The 16,641-nt window shown below is 44.0% G+C and overlaps 3 protein-coding genes across 4 annotated transcripts in view; 1 reads left to right on the forward strand and 2 right to left on the reverse strand.

The window, feature by feature from the left end:
- LOC143301615 (uncharacterized) overlaps positions 1 to 14,560 on the forward strand; it is a 30,712-nt gene extending 16,152 nt beyond the window's left edge. Inside the window, exons 2-6 of one of the 2 annotated variants that reach the window (XM_076616012.1) lie at positions 1,943 to 1,980; positions 4,400 to 4,486; positions 5,086 to 5,278; positions 13,466 to 13,522; positions 14,317 to 14,560. In XM_076616012.1, the coding sequence (XP_076472127.1) occupies positions 4,400 to 4,486; positions 5,086 to 5,278; positions 13,466 to 13,522; positions 14,317 to 14,363 (384 nt within the window). In that variant the 5' untranslated portion in view covers positions 1,943 to 1,980 and the 3' untranslated portion in view covers positions 14,364 to 14,560. Of the gene's footprint in view, positions 1 to 1,933; positions 1,981 to 4,399; positions 4,487 to 5,085; positions 5,279 to 13,465; positions 13,523 to 14,316 lie in introns of both variants that reach the window. The other variant, XM_076616011.1, reaches the window with a different exon arrangement.
- Positions 1 to 16,641, reverse strand: part of LOC143300975 (uncharacterized) — a 170,316-nt gene that overhangs the window by 82,374 nt on the left and 71,301 nt on the right. The window lies entirely within an intron of this gene.
- The window catches only part of LOC143301070 (uncharacterized), an 11,502-nt gene continuing 9,308 nt past the window's right edge, over positions 14,448 to 16,641 (reverse strand). Inside the window, exons 5-6 of the mRNA XM_076615075.1 lie at positions 16,034 to 16,116; positions 14,448 to 14,491 (exon numbers count right to left, since the gene is read on the reverse strand). Of these exons, the coding sequence (XP_076471190.1) occupies positions 14,448 to 14,491; positions 16,034 to 16,116 (127 nt within the window). The remainder of the gene's footprint in view (positions 14,492 to 16,033; positions 16,117 to 16,641) is intronic.

Genomic DNA, 16,641 nt, shown 5'->3' on the forward strand with positions numbered 1-16,641 from the left:
TTGGCAGAACATCCATCCCTCTTTCCAGCTCAGTCAGGAACCTTGGTGTTGTCCTTGACAACACACTGTCCATGCAGAAATGTATCAGTTAGACCTATCAATATTGCTGTTGTCAATTGCGGCTTATCCTTTCTGTTCGGAAATATCTGTCCACCAACGCAGCATCTAGACTCGTGATTTCTCTCATTCTCTCTCGCCTTGACTACTGTAACTCCCTATTGTCTGGTCTGCCTGCTTCATCTATTCAGTCCCTTCAGCGCATACAAAACTCTGCTGGCCAACTTGTTCTCAGAAAGAAAAGATCTGAGCACTTTACTCCACTTTTACTACATCTCCATTGGCTCCATATCTCACACAGAATAAAGTACAAGATCAGCACTGTTTGTGAAATATATTCACAAATCTGTCCCTTCCTATCTGTGTGGTTGCATTCACCTCTACACCTTATCTCGCTCTCTACGATCGGCTTTGAACCCGCTCTGCTTTCGCATACCCAACTTCAAACACTCCACTGTCAGCTGCCGTTCTTTCTCTGTCAATGGACCTTGCTTGTGGAATGAACTTCCTCTTTCGCTTTCTCAGGTCCCCGCACTCAGCTCTTTCAATTCCGGACTTTAAACCAATCTATTTACTAGATAGCCCCCTTCCCCTGCCCCTTCTTTATCTTCAGTTCATCAAGTTTAGAGTTATGCATATGTGTGAATGAAAGCACTTGTTCTAATATTCACAGCTTGTTCCAATTTCATTCAGTTTGATTTCACTTGTTTTTACTTTTCTTCATGGTTTCATGTATCAGACTGTTTGTAATGGAAATGGGGACTGGGGGGTTAGCAAAGCCGTTCCAAGAGTGAACACCCCCCGCCCCCCACCCCCCAAACCCACACTTCCCATTTCTTATTCATAAGCTTCATCAAATCTAACAAAAAGGGGGCAATTTATATCCGGGGCGGGAGAGGGGGGAGGGGTGGGGAGCGCGGGGTGTGGGGGGGGGGGATCGATCTTAACTATTAATACAACTGACCCTGAGTATCATTTAAGGCTAGCCAGGATGACCCTGGTGCAAATCCCTACAAGAGGGATATGATATAAAACAATACAATACAATACAAGGTCGCACTCATGACCCCCACCTTTCCAAAGCCAGAAAATGGCCACGGCTGATTGTTCAGGCCGCCCCCGACCCCCACCCCCTACCCCGCCGCCTCCTCCACACCCCACCGAGAAAGACGAATGTCCTTTATATTGTATTGTATCGTACCGTACCGCATTATATGATAATGTCTTGTATTGTGCTGCATTTTTGTTTTGTGTGGAATTAGGGCTGCTCTCATGGAGAGATTGCGTGGCGACAGTTCAGCGCCATCCTACATCCGGGTTGTTTGTTTTTGGTTTTGTTTGCTGTTGTTCCGACTGCAAGTGATTTGTTTTTACTGTCGAAATAGATTTTTTCTGCAAATTTTGCCAGAACAACCCTTTTGTTACCGTGGGTTATTTTACATGCGCTAAGTGGATGCTGCGTATATCCTGGGTTCATCGTCTCATCCCAGTGTCTAGACTACCACTCAAAGGAGGTGCGGGGGGTGTGGGAGGGAGGGGGGAGTGGAGAATTCTGGTGTGTATGAATTTCGATCCAGCACGCTCAAATTCTCTGCTTCCTGGGCGGACACAATTACTACCACCAGACCACCCCTCCCTCCACCGTCACCACGTGCGTACGAGGGACGTCCCCATGTCACAGCCCCTCCCCTCAGCGAAGGCCAGGGCGGGGCAGGGCTGCTAGGACCTAGGATAACACACCCCCGGCTTCCTTCTCGAGGAAGCAGGGGACAGGGCCCAGAGTTATATAAGTGGGCGCAGCTCCGGGATTGACACAGTCCTTGGGTTGTGGTGGTGCTGTTGCTGCTGGTCCTTGTCTCGTCTGCCTTCTGTCACCCTGCTGACCGCTGTACTGCTGACTGCTGACTGCTGCTGCACTGCAAGGTGAGGAGGAGGAAGAGGGAGGGGGTACGGGGTGGGATTGCTGTGCTTGATTTGCCAACTGCCGAGTTCGTCGTAAGCTGTGATTCTGCTGTACTGATGTCATGTGTAGCATGGAACGCGTTATCTCGGTGATGTTTTTCAAGAGAAGACATACTTTGCGATAAATAAATAAATTAATAACTAAAAATAAAAATAAGGAAGGGTGTATGACCGTTGGTACTAAGCGTTGCATCTTCTCATGTGCCAGTAAACTCATAAACGAATACTGACGATCACTCTATCACGCTACGGCTGACAGAATGACAGACGGACGGACGATGACAAGGTCAACGACGAATCTGTCAGCCCTCCGCACCAGTCGGAACAACCAAAATCCACTTGAAATTATAACATTTATTCAAAAGCAAACAAAAATAATATTAGGTATTTACCAACACGAATTCAAGAACGAAACAATACCGACACAACAACTACTCTCACGCGCTTAAAAACACACAGAAATATAGTCTGCTGTGCTCAGTCTCTGCCGCCGCAATAAATACACCAGCTGTCAGGAATGGATGGGATAAGGCAGACAGTAAGTTGGGGGACAGCGCTTAACTGAACAGAGGGACCAAGTACTTCCAGCCGACGCTGTTGTCGTCGCTGTTGTCGTCGACGCGGTTGTCGCCGCCGCAGCAGAACACAGTGCCAGTTCCGCACAATGCAGACCTCCCTCCAGCCGCATCCAGCAGAGGAGTGGAACCGTCCAAACAGGCACAATGTAAGAAAAACAACAACTAAGAATGGCAAAGTGTCAGTTCTGACTATGAAAGATGCTAGTCGCACCCAACCTATCATCCCGCCCATCCAACCTGCTGTTACAATAACGTATTTAACTTTAGCTCGATTTAATTTGATTTATCCCAAAATAAACATTATTAATATTTCTCATGAACACAACCACAATGATATTAACACATATATTCACGGCATCTCTTAATCAAAACATAAAATAATATGAACAGCTACAGCAAATTCAAAACATGCATTCACAGCCTCTGTCATTCTCTCCACCACCACCATTCCTGCAAGCCAGCCGACCAAGGAAACATCACACACCCTCACCTCAGACAGGTCATGTGAAAAACCTGGAACTGGTGTTCCAGCCGTAGCAACGCCCGCTGACAAACGACGACAACCTGCTGCTTCACCACAGCAGAAGACATTGGGGAGATCAACTCCCCAAACACCTGGTCGAAATGATTCTCACAGCAGTTGACAGTGGAGTGCCAGACAGATACATGAACAAATCAAAACCAAAACACAACTCACTGACGCGAGCTGGTCTGCGCGTGGGATTCGAGCCGAACGCGTTGCCAGCCTACCTGGCGGCTTACAGAAATAGGTCAGCTAAGGGGTGTCTCACACTCTGGATATGTCGATGCGTGACACATTCAATAATACAGCAATAAAGCAAACTAACAAAAAAAAACCCAACATTATTCTATTCGTACATTCATCTAAAAAAAGAAAAAGAAAAAAAAAAAAAAAAGAAAGAGAGGGATTAAAAAAAAATGTCCATCCTCAGAAAATATGAACATAATTATCACACAGATTAATCCATCAATTCATTCATCATAACAATATCTTTAAAAAAAGGGGTGGGGGGTGGGGGTGGGGGGGTGGAAGCAAGAAAAAAATGCAAAGAAGTCGTGGAGTGGAAAAACAAAACGAAAACAAAAAAACAACCCCCCACTCCCCCACCCCAAAATAAAATTTAAAAAAAAACAAAACAAAAAAAAAAACAAAAAAACCGATGCCCCATGATCTGAAGTAAAAGTAACAGAAGCGGTAGGCTGAAGGCCCAGCTGCAATGGACCAGACTTGGACAGCGAGTGTCCAAGGATTGGAGACCTATGTCGGGTCTGGGATTTTTACACACACACACCCCACACAACACACACACACACACATACACACACACAAACACACACACACACACACACACATACCTCCCTCCATTTGACTTTGAGTGGTGGTCTGGGTGCTAGTTTATCGGATTAGGCGTTAAAACCGAGTACCCATGTAATGCGTGTGCAGCATGCAACTTATCCCAAGTAAAATAATACACGCCAACAGTTCGGTTGTCCTTTGGCAAAATTCTGTGAAAAATCCGCTTTGATTGTCAAACAAACAGGAAAATAAAAGAAGAAAAGAAAGTATGTGTGGCACTGTACTGTCGACGCTCAAATTTCAACATAGAAGTATGTTGTGACAAAAAGTTAATACAATACAATACAATACAATACAATCTAATCAAACAGATTTACAGGCACTGTCGGTCCTACCAAGGGCCATAACTCCAAGCCATTAGTGCTCGGATCTTCTAATCGGCTTGCGTGCATGTGTGTGTGTGTGTGTGTGTGTGTGTGAACAGATGAAGACCTTAGCGCTGCTGACGATCCTGGTGCTGACCTGCATGCTAGTGACTGACACGGAGGCGGGGTGGAGGATACGATGGAGGGTACGTGAGTCATCATCATCACCATTATCATCACCATTACCAGCAGTATTAGCATCAACATCATCATCAAGAGGTCAGCTAGGTTCAGTGTTCAGGAGTCATTGTCATCGTTATCGTCATCGTCGTGATCGTCATATTCATGACGATGATCATCATCATGAGGTCACTTGAGTTTTTCTGTTCGTGAGTCGTCGTCATCGTCATCACTGTCATTATCGCCAGCTCAGTTAGGATCGCGGTATGTGAATGATGGTCATCGTGTGTTGCGGGGTGTCTGTGCAGGTTTGTTCATGCAAGCTGTCGTTTCATGTTTCAATGCATGTTTGACACAAAGCTTTTTTTTCATTTGTGCAGCGCAGCTGATTATGTTTCACATGGGAAAGTGCTGAATGAATCAGCTTCATTACTATCGTGATTGTTGTTATGATCATGATGATAATTATCATTATGCTAGTGATGACGATGAGAAGGATTATTATTATTATTATTATACTGATGATGATCCTGATGCATTGTCATCATCATCATCATCATCATCATCATCATCATCATCATCATCATCATCATCATCACATGTATTGTTTTGATGTGACCACCAGAGACTGGGCCGGGCCGCCGCCACAACGGCGACTGTGTGGGCCTTCGCAGGCAAGAGGAGCGCTGACGGCTGCCCCTTTGCCAGGGACTTCAGGAACACTGGCAATGCCCTGCTGGTCAAGTTCAACCTCCAGTGCCCACAGCACGGCCTCGTCGCCAAGGACGCTGTGCTGGCTGCTTACGACGCCAGCAACAGTCAGTGCAGTTTGGTTTTTCTTATAACAACTTTTAAAAATCAATTATTGGAGCTGCTGAAATGGCAATTCCCTAAAAAGGTTCAAAGAGGAGTGACACCTTTTCTGGAAATGTTTGGTGGAATGATGCATGTGCGGAGGCTGTGATTACAAAGAAACTAGCATACCTAACATGGTTAATACTCGGAAAAGTACCTCACAAAGATGTAAAAGAAGCCGCTCATAAAGAAATGTGTTACACAAAAATCAAGGCGAATAGAATCATAGCCCAAGAAAAAAGACAATACTGGTCACAGTTCTGTTTGAATAAAGTATCTGACCATAAGGATATGAAAGAAGTGTGGGCCAAAATGAAAGAAATGAAATCAGGCATTGCTATGCAAGACTATCCTATTAAAACGAAAGATAAAGAGTTTCTGTACCCTCAAGAGAAGGCTGAAGAATTTGTTTGTATGTATTCTAAAACAGGTAGTGTGAATAGTTTGTTAAATAAACAAAAGACATTAAGAGAGGAAGAAAAAATCAGTGACAAATACAGAGATTCTACCCCACAAAATGATAATGCAATCAACTCGGCAATAACTTTACAGGAGGTAAAGAACGTTATTCATTTGTTGAGTAACAAAAATGTGTCAGCTGGTAAGGATGTAGTATCTTACACCATGTTAAACCATTTGCCAGAAAACTGGATAATTATATTACATACATTATTTCAAAAGTGCTGGGAATGTGAACAAATCCCTGAGGTATGGAAAACTTCCATTGTAACTCCTGTATTAAAACACAGTAAACCTCGAACAGAAGCTTCGAGCTATAGACCTATTTCGGTTACCTCCCACGTTGGGAAAGTCATGGAGAAAATTGTAAATATTTTGAATGGTATATTACTGTGACAAAAATAACATAATTCCGTCAGCTCAAACTGGATTCCGGAAAGGAAGATCTACAACTGATCATCTGACCCGTCTCACTACCCCAAAAAAACCCAAAAAAAAACCAGTTTCCTAAGCGAAAAAGTATCCTTGCATCCTTCTTCGATCATACCAAAGCTTATGACCGAGTATGGCATAGCAGACTGTTATTTAAGCTGAAACAAATTGGTCTGTCGGGTCATGTTTATGACTATGTTAAATCCTTTTTAAGTGGGAGATATATAGTGGCAAAAGTGGGAGTAACTTTATCAACCTCTAGGCCTATAAACATGGGAATCCCGCAGGGTTCCATTATTTCTCCATTGTTCAACATTATGCTTTATGATTTACACACATGTTTTTCATCATCTACCAAACTGGCTCAATATGCTGATGATATTGCTATATGGATTCAGACATCCTTGAGGAAAAGGACAAGCCTACATTACATCAATTATGTACAGAAACATTTTCAGGGTGAACTTGATAGACTTAGTAGCTATATGCACTCTAATGGTTTTGAGTTTTCTGTAGAAAAAAACATCTATTTGATCCTCTTTAATAATGGTTATAATCCCAGCAAACTTCCACGATTTTGGGGGGAAGGACGTGAAATATTTTTCAAGTCGGAAATAAAATTTCTTGGGATCCTATTTACTTCAAAACTAAACTGGAAGAAACACATTGATTCAATGGTGACTAAAGCAGTTAAAAGTTTAAATTTCTTAAAAATTGTAAGTCACTCTCCTTGGGGACAAGACTCTCTCGTAAGATCAAGATTGACCTACGGTCAAGAAATTTTCTTTTCTGCTCCGCCGACGTTTCTAAAGAAGCTGCGAATAATTGACAGTAAAGCTGTGAAACTGGCTTTAGGGGTACCTGTGCATACTAAGACCTCAGAAGCCTATAAGCTTGCGGGTATTCCACCACTAGATGAAATCAGAAAATTAAGTTCTGCTAAATACATTGTGAGATGTACAGCAGTGGATGATTTTGAGGAATTAAATATTAGGTCTGATATTGATTTTCCAAAAAATGCACAAAATAATTCAAATCTACAAACCATTCGCACATATGTGTCAGATGTTTTAAATTCTTCAGACATTGATTTGCATGATATGGCACCCCGTGTTCTGGTGCCACCTGTCCCTCCCTGGGAGTTAACAAAAGCAAACGTTAACATGTGTGCTTCTGACACAACAAAAGGAGAATCGCCACATGTAATAGCAGCATCTGTCAGAACTGAATTTGAAGAAAATTTTGATTATCATTTAAAAGTTTACACTGATGGCTCGGTCCTGGATGATAGCAGTGCAGGATCTGCTTTTGTCATTCCTGACCTAAAAACAGAAAAATCATATTATTTAGGTAAGGGACATTCAATTTTTACAGCTGAATTGGTGGCCATTCTTGTGGCTTTAAATCATCTTGTTGATATACCAATCATAGTAAGTAATATCCTATTTTGTGTTGATTCTCAATCTGTTTTGAAAAGTTTGCTCCTTTTTGAGAATAATGAAAGAGAAGATTTATTGTTTGAAGTTAGGTATTTATTGCACTCCCTATTTGTGAAGGGTACAAATGTTGATTTTTGTTGGATACCAGCCCACACTGGATTCCTTTATAACGACCAAGCAGACAGGGCGGCAAAAAAGGGGAGCAAAAAATCATACAGATGGTATAAAAGTATATTGCCCATTGTCATACAAGGAAATAAGCAATATACTAGAAAAAGATTTTTATAGGTGCTTGAATTCAAGTCTAAAACCTCGTCAGTTGACTCTCTCAGACTTTGGTCCGATTCGCAGACCAACTCTAAGCTTAGCTCTCAGACTATTATCAAATTCATTACGGACCAAGTATTGTTTTAATGTCAAGTGCATATGCTTTAGTAACCTGACAATTGAGCATATAATTTTTGACTGTAGCTTGATGAAGCCTTATGTACACGAAAGTGTGTCTTCACAAGTGACTGAGAACGTTGATGTTTTTGACTTTTTGCATTCATTATCAGTTGTTTCGCTTGTCAGTTTAACGACTTCTCTTTTACGAAGTCCTTTAAGTAATTTCCTGTAATTGTATTTAGATTTTTTTTTCAACTTTCACCCACGTTTCACCCTCATTTGCCCAGTTTCCCCCAACCCTCCATTCATTGGTTTTTCTTTCTTGATTGATTGATGCACACACAAGGAGAAAACAGAAAGAAAAATATATGTACAGACAAGGGATAGGTTCAGTATGCTAATTCATACACCAAGAGCGATGTAAATCCATCTTCAGTACACATACAAAAGCAACAGCAATGCCTGACAGCAGGGCACAGCCACACATACAAGGTAGAATCTTCACACAGGTGTAATCATTGATGTCCTTTGGACAACCGAGTAAAACAATATGCAGACAATAGCTGGGGTCCCCAGGGTAATTCACACAGCATGAGCAATGTAAATATATCTTCAGCAAAGGGTCATCAGGGTAATTCATACAACAGGAGCAATGTAAATATATCTTCAGCAAAGGGTCATCAGGGTAATTCACACAGCGGGAGCAATGTAAATACATCTTCAGCAAAGGGTCATCAGGTTAATTCACACAGCGGGAGCAATGTAAATATATCTTCAGCAAAGGGCCACCAGGGTACTTCACACAGCAGGAGCAATGTAAATATATCTTCAGCAAAGGATCATCAGGGTAATTCACACAGCAGGAGCAATGTAAATCTATCTTCAGCAAAGGATCATCAGTGTAATTCACACAGCAGGAGCAATGTAAATATATTTTCAGCAAAGGGTCATCATGGTAATTCACACAGCAGGAGCAATGCAAATCTTCAGCAGAAGAAACAACAATGTTGTCAGCAGGACAAAGTCACACACACGAGGTACAGGCAAACTAGTTCCTTTCGATGATGATGGAGTCTCCCGTCGGTCCGACGGATGAGTAGGCAGGCAGGTTTATCTGTTGGTGTGTGTCCTCATATGGGAGAAGAGGCCGATTATAGATGCGCAGTACTTCCCACAGGTGTTGCAAGGGAAAATGTCTCCAGAAGTTGAGCCCTGCTTCCTTCGCTCACGCTTCTCCTTAATGGCCAGCGTTCTCTTGTTTTCAAACGTCTTTATGCCACTAGAGCACAGCATCCTCCAGCGAGAGCGGTCAAGGGCATCAGTTTCCCAGCAAGCGATGTCTATGTCACAGGCTTTGAGGTTTGTCTTCAAGGTGTCCTTGAAGCACTTGCAGGGTCTTCAAGTTCACGGTGGCCTTCTTTCAGCTGGCCATACAAAAGCATCTTCGGGATCCTGCTGTCTGTCATGCGGACAACGTGTCCTGTCCAGCTTAGCTGGCACTGGAGCATCTCTAGGACCTGGAGGTTGGAGACCCTGTCTTGCCACTTTATGCCAATGATCCCTCGTAGGCATCTCTGGTGAAACTGCTCAAGTTGTTGAATGTGACGGTGATACCTCGTCCATGTTTCACAGCAGTACAACAAGGTGGTCAGCACAATAGCTCTGTAGGTTTTCATCTTGGTGTTGAGCCTGATGCCTTTGTTGTTCCACAGCCTGTTGTTGAGTCTGCGAAAGGTGGAGCTGGCCTTGGCGATGCGCAGCGTCACTTCTGCATCAAGGGTTCCGTTGCTGCATAGGGTGCTGCCCAGGTAGCAAAACGTGTCGACTGACTTGATCTCTGTGTCATTGATCTTGACTGAATGTGACGGTGATACGTCGTCCATGTTCCACAGCAGTACAACAAGGTGGTCAGCACAACAGCTCTGTTTGCCATCTGTGCGAAATAGGGATGACTGTATTGGAGACATGGTCAGCCAGTCTGTTCAGTAGGATGCGGGTGAGTATCTTGCCAGTGATGCAGAGGAGAGAGATTCCACGGTTGTTATCGCAGGATGTTTTGTCTCCCTTCCATTTGTAAATGTGGACAATAGAAGCATCCTTGAAATCCTGGGGGACCTCCCCTCTCTCCCAGATAGACGAACACGGCGGTCAGCTTGTCTGTCAGCACCTCGCCTCCATACTTGTAGATGTCAGCCTGGATTCCATCTGCTCCTGGTGCTTTTCCTGACGTTGTCAGCTTCAGGGCCTTCTGGGTCTCGACCTTGGTCGGAGGGGCAGCTAGCGAGTCATTGACTGGTAGCTGTGGGAGGGCTGCAATTGCCTCGTCAAATACGGACAAGTCCCTGTTGAGGAGGGTGTTGAAGTGCTCTGCCCAGCGAGCAAGGATGTCTTTCTTGTCTGTCAGGAGGATGGTATGGTCCAAGGCTCGGACAAGGGTTGATCCTGTGACTCTTGGCCCATACACAGCTCGGAGACTATCATGGAAGGTCTTCATGTCATGAGCATCAGCAGCGGACTGAAGCTCTTCAGACTTTCTCTCCCACCAGGTGTTCTTCATCTCACGCAGCCTCTTCTGTACGAGTTGCTTGGTTTGCAAGAACTGGTTCTCCTTCCTCTGGCAGTCTTTATCGGAAATGTGATCCTGATGCCGTATATGCAGTGTGTTCAGGAGCTTGGAGATTCCAGAGTCGTTTTCGTCAAACCAGTCTTTGTGGCTCCTCTGTACAAAGCCGAGTGTGTCAGCTGCTGCTGTGTACACAGCATCTCTGAAGGTGCTTCATACCTCTTCTACATCAGTCGATGCAAGAATTTCTTGGAGAGCTACTTGGATTTGCTGCTGCAGCACGTCCTTGGTGATAGGGAAGCGGTGGATGTTCAGCTTCCTAGGGGGTTTCTGCCTGGCGGGTTGGAGCTTGCGTGCAAGTCTGATGTTCATCTTGCTGCGTACCAGACGATGGTCCGACCAACAGACTGCTTCTCTCATGCAGTATAAAATGGAAGCATCGCCTCTGTCCCTCTGCCGGACAATCACATAGTCCAGCATGTGCCATTGCTTGGAGCGGGGGTGCATCCATGTGTTCTTGTACTTGTCCGCTTGTTGGAAGAGGGTGTTGGTGATGGTCAGTCCATGCTGCGCGCAGAGCGAGAGCAAAAGCCGTCCGTTGGAGTTGCACTTGCCAGTGCCGTGCTGTCCTAGGACTTTTGGCCATGAGGAGAAGTCCGCGCCGACGCGGGCATTGAAATCCCCAAGGATGATCAGCCTGACCTTTCTGTCTACCGCTGAAATGGTGCGGCTGAGCTCCTCGTAGAAAGCTTCTTTGATGTACTCAGGGTTGGTCATCGTTGGGGCATAGCAGCTGATGACTGTGGCGAAGCGATCCTTGGACAGCTTCAGACGCAGGGTCATCAGCCTGTCGTTTATAACACGTGGAAGGCTGTCAAGTTGTCGTGCAAGTTTGGTTCGTATGTCAAAGCCCACGCCTGAGGTTCTTGGTGTGCCATCTGGCTTCCCAATGCAGTAGAAGGCGTAGCCCCCTCCAACTTCCTCCAGCTGGGTTTCATCCGCAGACTTAGCTTCGCTTAGGGCTGCTATGTTCACCTGGTAGCGATCAAGCATTCTAGCAATAAGCGCTGGTATCTGTCTAAGAGGGTGCGAACATTCCAGGCACCCAGAATCAGGGCATGACTCCTAGTTCTTTTCTTCTGTTGTTTTCGACCGCTAGTGTTGGATGTCCAAGTAGGTGCGGTTTCCTACTAGGTACTAGATGAGGCAGGCTTTGTTTGGGGATCCTTTTATCTCTCCTTCCCCATGTGGGGAGAGCAGTGCTGTCCCTAAAAAGGGCTGCTCTGACACTGTGGGAGGATACGGGCGCCGCATCTGCCCCAGTCTACGGCGGACGACCATCACCCCACAGCCGCCTGCGTGCAGAGTCGTGACTAGGAACTGCCAGCAGCATCCCCTGCATGTCCCCGTTACCACTTCTCCATCGCCAAGGGCTTGGGAAAGCTGGATGTTGAAGGGCTAGCTCGTCGTTCGGACATTAGCCTGGTTGCCTGACCAGCACAGGTGACTTTTTTTAGTGAGGAGGAATTGTGCAGTCCCTTCCCCACTCTCTCGCCTACCGACGCTCACAGTCCCACAGGTGCAGATACTGCCACGTGTAGAACGGCCTCGGCAGGTGCAGGTTTTTTCTTCGGAGCTCCGTCTCCTAGGGGGACTTCCAGCCAAGGATAAGAGCTCCCCCTGCCCTTTGGTCATCCTCTTCCGCCTTCACAGCCGTTGGAAAGGTTTCCTCCTCCGCCTGGTCCGTCGTTTGGAGACTTCACATGCGGCAGGTAGTACTGGGTCACATGGTACCAGTAGCAAGGGCTATGCCCCTGACCTGACACATTCCTTTCGATAGCTTCGTACAAATAATGCACACTCACCTTTCCATCCATCTACAAAATCACGAATCGCGTTCAATAAGCTTTATGTATGGATACCATTTTCTATGCCATTCAGCTTGTTTTAACCCCATAAAACGTTTATATATTTCATTTCCTATTTTATACTTATTCATGGGGTCCTTCGCTGTGTTTGGTCGCGTTTGACTTAATTTGCATCCATTCGCAAAATATTTGACAAAGAGGATGATCAAAATCGAAAATGTCACTTGTTTATGTATGTTTGTTATTTCCGAACAGAGTTCATTGTAAAGTTAGAGTCAGACAGTGGTTCTTGGGTTTAAATCATGCTGTAGGGCCAGTTTTGTCTCTTTCTTTTCCTCTCACAGAGATCCCATCTAATGCCGAACGGCCAATCCTACAGCTTTCGTCGTTAGAAATGCGGTGGCCATTGTTTTCGTATGCCTCTTCAGTGCTAAATCTTCCGTCTCATGACGAATGGCGGAATTCATTGTCTTCACCCACCTCTTGAGTGCGCGTCAGCAGCGGTGAAAACTCTGTCATTGTCGCCTGTTTTGCCGCTCGTGCAGAGAGAGTTTACCGTTTGAATTCCAGAAACAGTAGAATAGAATAGAATATGTTTTTATTACCAAGTGTACCGGGGTCACAGGGAATATTGGGGAGCAGAATACAGCTGTTCAATATCAAAAAGCCACCACATAAACCCAACGCTTTGGTCATGCTCTTGTGCAACTACAAACTTAAGGAGCTTACATTGTGGATCTTTCGTGTGATACATACCATCAAACAAAATGCAAAAGCCAAAGATATACAGGATATTCCTTATTTAGAGTGATACAACTTGAAATGCATTTTTTTCATATAGCAAACAAGTACTGTTGGTAGGACGGAGACTGACGTCTTTAAATCTTTTTTTTTTTCCTTTTGTTATCTGGTGGATAGTTGTCAGGATGGGTTGGGGATCTGTTCTTTTTATCGTCGAAAAATGATAACAGTTTCAGAATTGTACTCTTGGTATGTTTGCAGAGGATGGTAACACCTTACTGGACAAATGCGAACTGAGCTATTTCCACGACCTCGTCGGTAAGTGTGATTGTTACAATCGGCTCCCACTCTTCCTCCTTTCTGTCTGTTGGTTTGTGTGTCTGTCTATTTGCTTGTGTGCCTGTCTGTTGGTTAGAGTGTATGTCTGTTGGTTTGTGTGGAATTATGTCTGTTGGTTTGTGTGTAATTATGTCTGTTGGTTTGCATATCTGTCAGTCTGTCTGTTCGTTGCCAGACTTTGGCTGTTCTGCGACATGTCTGTCTGTCCGGTTCTTGGGACGCGTGTATCTGCGTGTAACTGTGAACACTGTATTCATGCTCTCTCTCTCTCTCTCTCTCTCTCTCTCTCTCTCTCTCTCTCTCTCTCTCTCTCTCTCTCTCTCTCTCTCTGTGTGTGTGTGTGTGTGTGTGTGTGTGTGTGTGTGTGTGTGTGTGTGTGTGTGTGTGTGTCCTTGCATTCGTGGGTACATGTGTGCGTGCGTGTGATTCTACTTACCCCTTCTTATGAAGCTCCTAGAGCCATAGTAATTTCAGAGACAGGTGCAATAGATGAATTAATACTGGTATTAGAATTGTAGTAGTGCATCCTTCTTCTTCTTCTTCTTCTAGTTATTATTATTATTATTATTATTATTATTATTATTATTATTATTATTATCATTATATCATCATCATCATCATCATCATCATCATCATCTTCACCATTATTATTATTTTCACTTTTATTACCATCATCATCAACAGTATTGTCGTTATCATCGTTATCATCATCAGTGTCATCATTATTACTGACTGATAACCGTCATCTACCTCCTGTGTGTTATTCTCCACAGAGGCCTACGACGAATGCGCGGAGGACAAGGCTGCAAAGAGGGGATAACTCTTCCCTCTGACAGCAGACCTGAAGCCGGAAGTGCCCAAAGGAGGCCGAAGATGGCGGAGCATATTTACTTGAATATAATTATCAGTCTGACAAATAGACGTCAATGTCCTGATCAGAGTCCACAGCTGCAGATTAGGCACAACACTATTTCCTCGTCAAATACACTCCCAGTAAAAAAAAAAAAAGATGTAAAACTGATGAACACCAACGCTACTTCCGATTGCAATGAAATATGTCTGTGCTACAGTTTACGGATGATCAGTAATCACAGGCAATGGGTCACATGAACACACTATCTAGTACCCAATGTATGCATCAAATCAAATTAAATCAAATCATGTTAGTGATATCCCTGCTGAATTGCAAGCGACCATTTCATGGCTGGTCACTTTGTATAGCTGAATATTTCACTTTTCATCTCGTTTGTACGATCGTCTGTTTGCCTCTAAAACCATAAGATATCAGTGTTGGATCCCCCAAGAAAAACCAAATCACAAACCAGAACAGTAAATACTATTATTTTATCCCAAAGTCAGCTAGCTGTGAACTCTGATCTCTGTCTGTAGTCTTCAGAATAAAGCGGATGCTTTCTACCTTACGTTAAAAAGTGCAACCGTGTACGTGTTTGCATTGGAACAAAGTTGTTGACTGATTTTGCTGCCAGTTTGTCTTGTTCCTGTGTGTGTGTGTGTGTGTGTGTGTGTGTGTGTGTGTGTGTGTGTGTGTGTGTGTGTGTGTGTGTTCATGCGCACATAATTATGCACACACTCTTACACCTATGTACAGGCTTACACACGCATGCGCAAGCACTCAGGCACACGCAAACATACAAGAACCACATATACACATTCACACGCATACACACATACACTCACACAAACACATATTCATACATACTTACATACAGACAGATTGGCGCACATATGTACAGATGGACACAATCACACAAAACATTACAGAATACATGATATGGATACTCATATAGCGCCTATCATCGGTCGGAGGCCAAGCTCTAAGCGCTTTACAAACACAGTCATTTGCACAACAGACTGACTGCCTGGGTAGAGTCTGTCTGACAGCTGCCATTGGGCGCTCATCATTCGTTTCCTGTTTAATTCAATCGGGTCCAGTCACGCACACATATGCTCGTACAAACATGTAACAATTTTCGTGTATAACCATTTTGTTTATTTACCCCGCCATGTAGGCAGCCATACTCCGTTGTCGGGGATGTGCATACTGGGTGTGTTTTTGTATCCATAACTCATCGAACGCTGACATGGATGACAGGATCTTTAACGTGTGTATTTGATCTTCTGCGTCGTATGCATACGGACGGGGTTCAGGCATTAGCAGGTCTGCACATGATTATGTTGACCTGGGAGATGGGAAAAATCCCCACCCTTTATCCACCAGGCACCGCTACCGATATTCGAACCCAGGGCCCTCAGATTGAAAGTCCAATGATTTAACCATTCAGCTATTGCGCTCGTCAGTCGTTTGAAGATATACATGTGGACATGTTAATTCCATTTTGATAGGATGACATTTTACAACAACAACAGCTTCTTAATGGACATTTATGAAGAAGAAAGAACAAACATAGAACAAACAAAGAACAAACAACAACAAAAAACCAACAACAAAAACACCATAAATACTCTGACAGAAACAGCCAAGCAGCTGGACCACACACTGGCTGACCATCACCATGGAGTACCACCACCCATTTCCCAAGATCCCACACAAGCTGTCAAGGAATACAAACTGTCAAGTATCTTAGAACACGTTCACAGCAAGTGAACAGCTCAATCATTCCTTTAAGGGGGATAAGTTTGATAATTCTCCCTCGACAGAAACGTTCTGCTTGGGTGGAAACCCATCTTTCTTCAAATTCTTCAAATTCTTTATAAGAATAATCATGAAAAATGACTATATTTTTTATGTTTTTAATATATCTTTTTTTTCTTTTCTTTTTTCAAATATAATTTTAGATATTCATTCATGAATACAGTACATATACATACATACATACATACATACATACATACATACATACTTTTTGTTGTTGTTGTTGTTGCTGTTTTTTGCTCGCGCGCACGCGGAGCGGACTGGCTTCCTTTTTTTTCTAAAGGCAGATGCGGTGTGGCGAACATGGAGCTGTCAGTGCGCTGTGAAGCCTCCGTTCTGAACGTGAAACATTAGCTACATGAATTATTGACCCTTTCGGCGTGTATGGTTTACTTCCCCTGTTATCCTTCATCTTGAAAAAAAA

This window comes from Babylonia areolata, chromosome 27 (genome assembly GCF_041734735.1).
Source record: "Babylonia areolata isolate BAREFJ2019XMU chromosome 27, ASM4173473v1, whole genome shotgun sequence".
Classification (NCBI taxonomy): domain Eukaryota; kingdom Metazoa; phylum Mollusca; class Gastropoda; order Neogastropoda; family Buccinidae; genus Babylonia; species Babylonia areolata.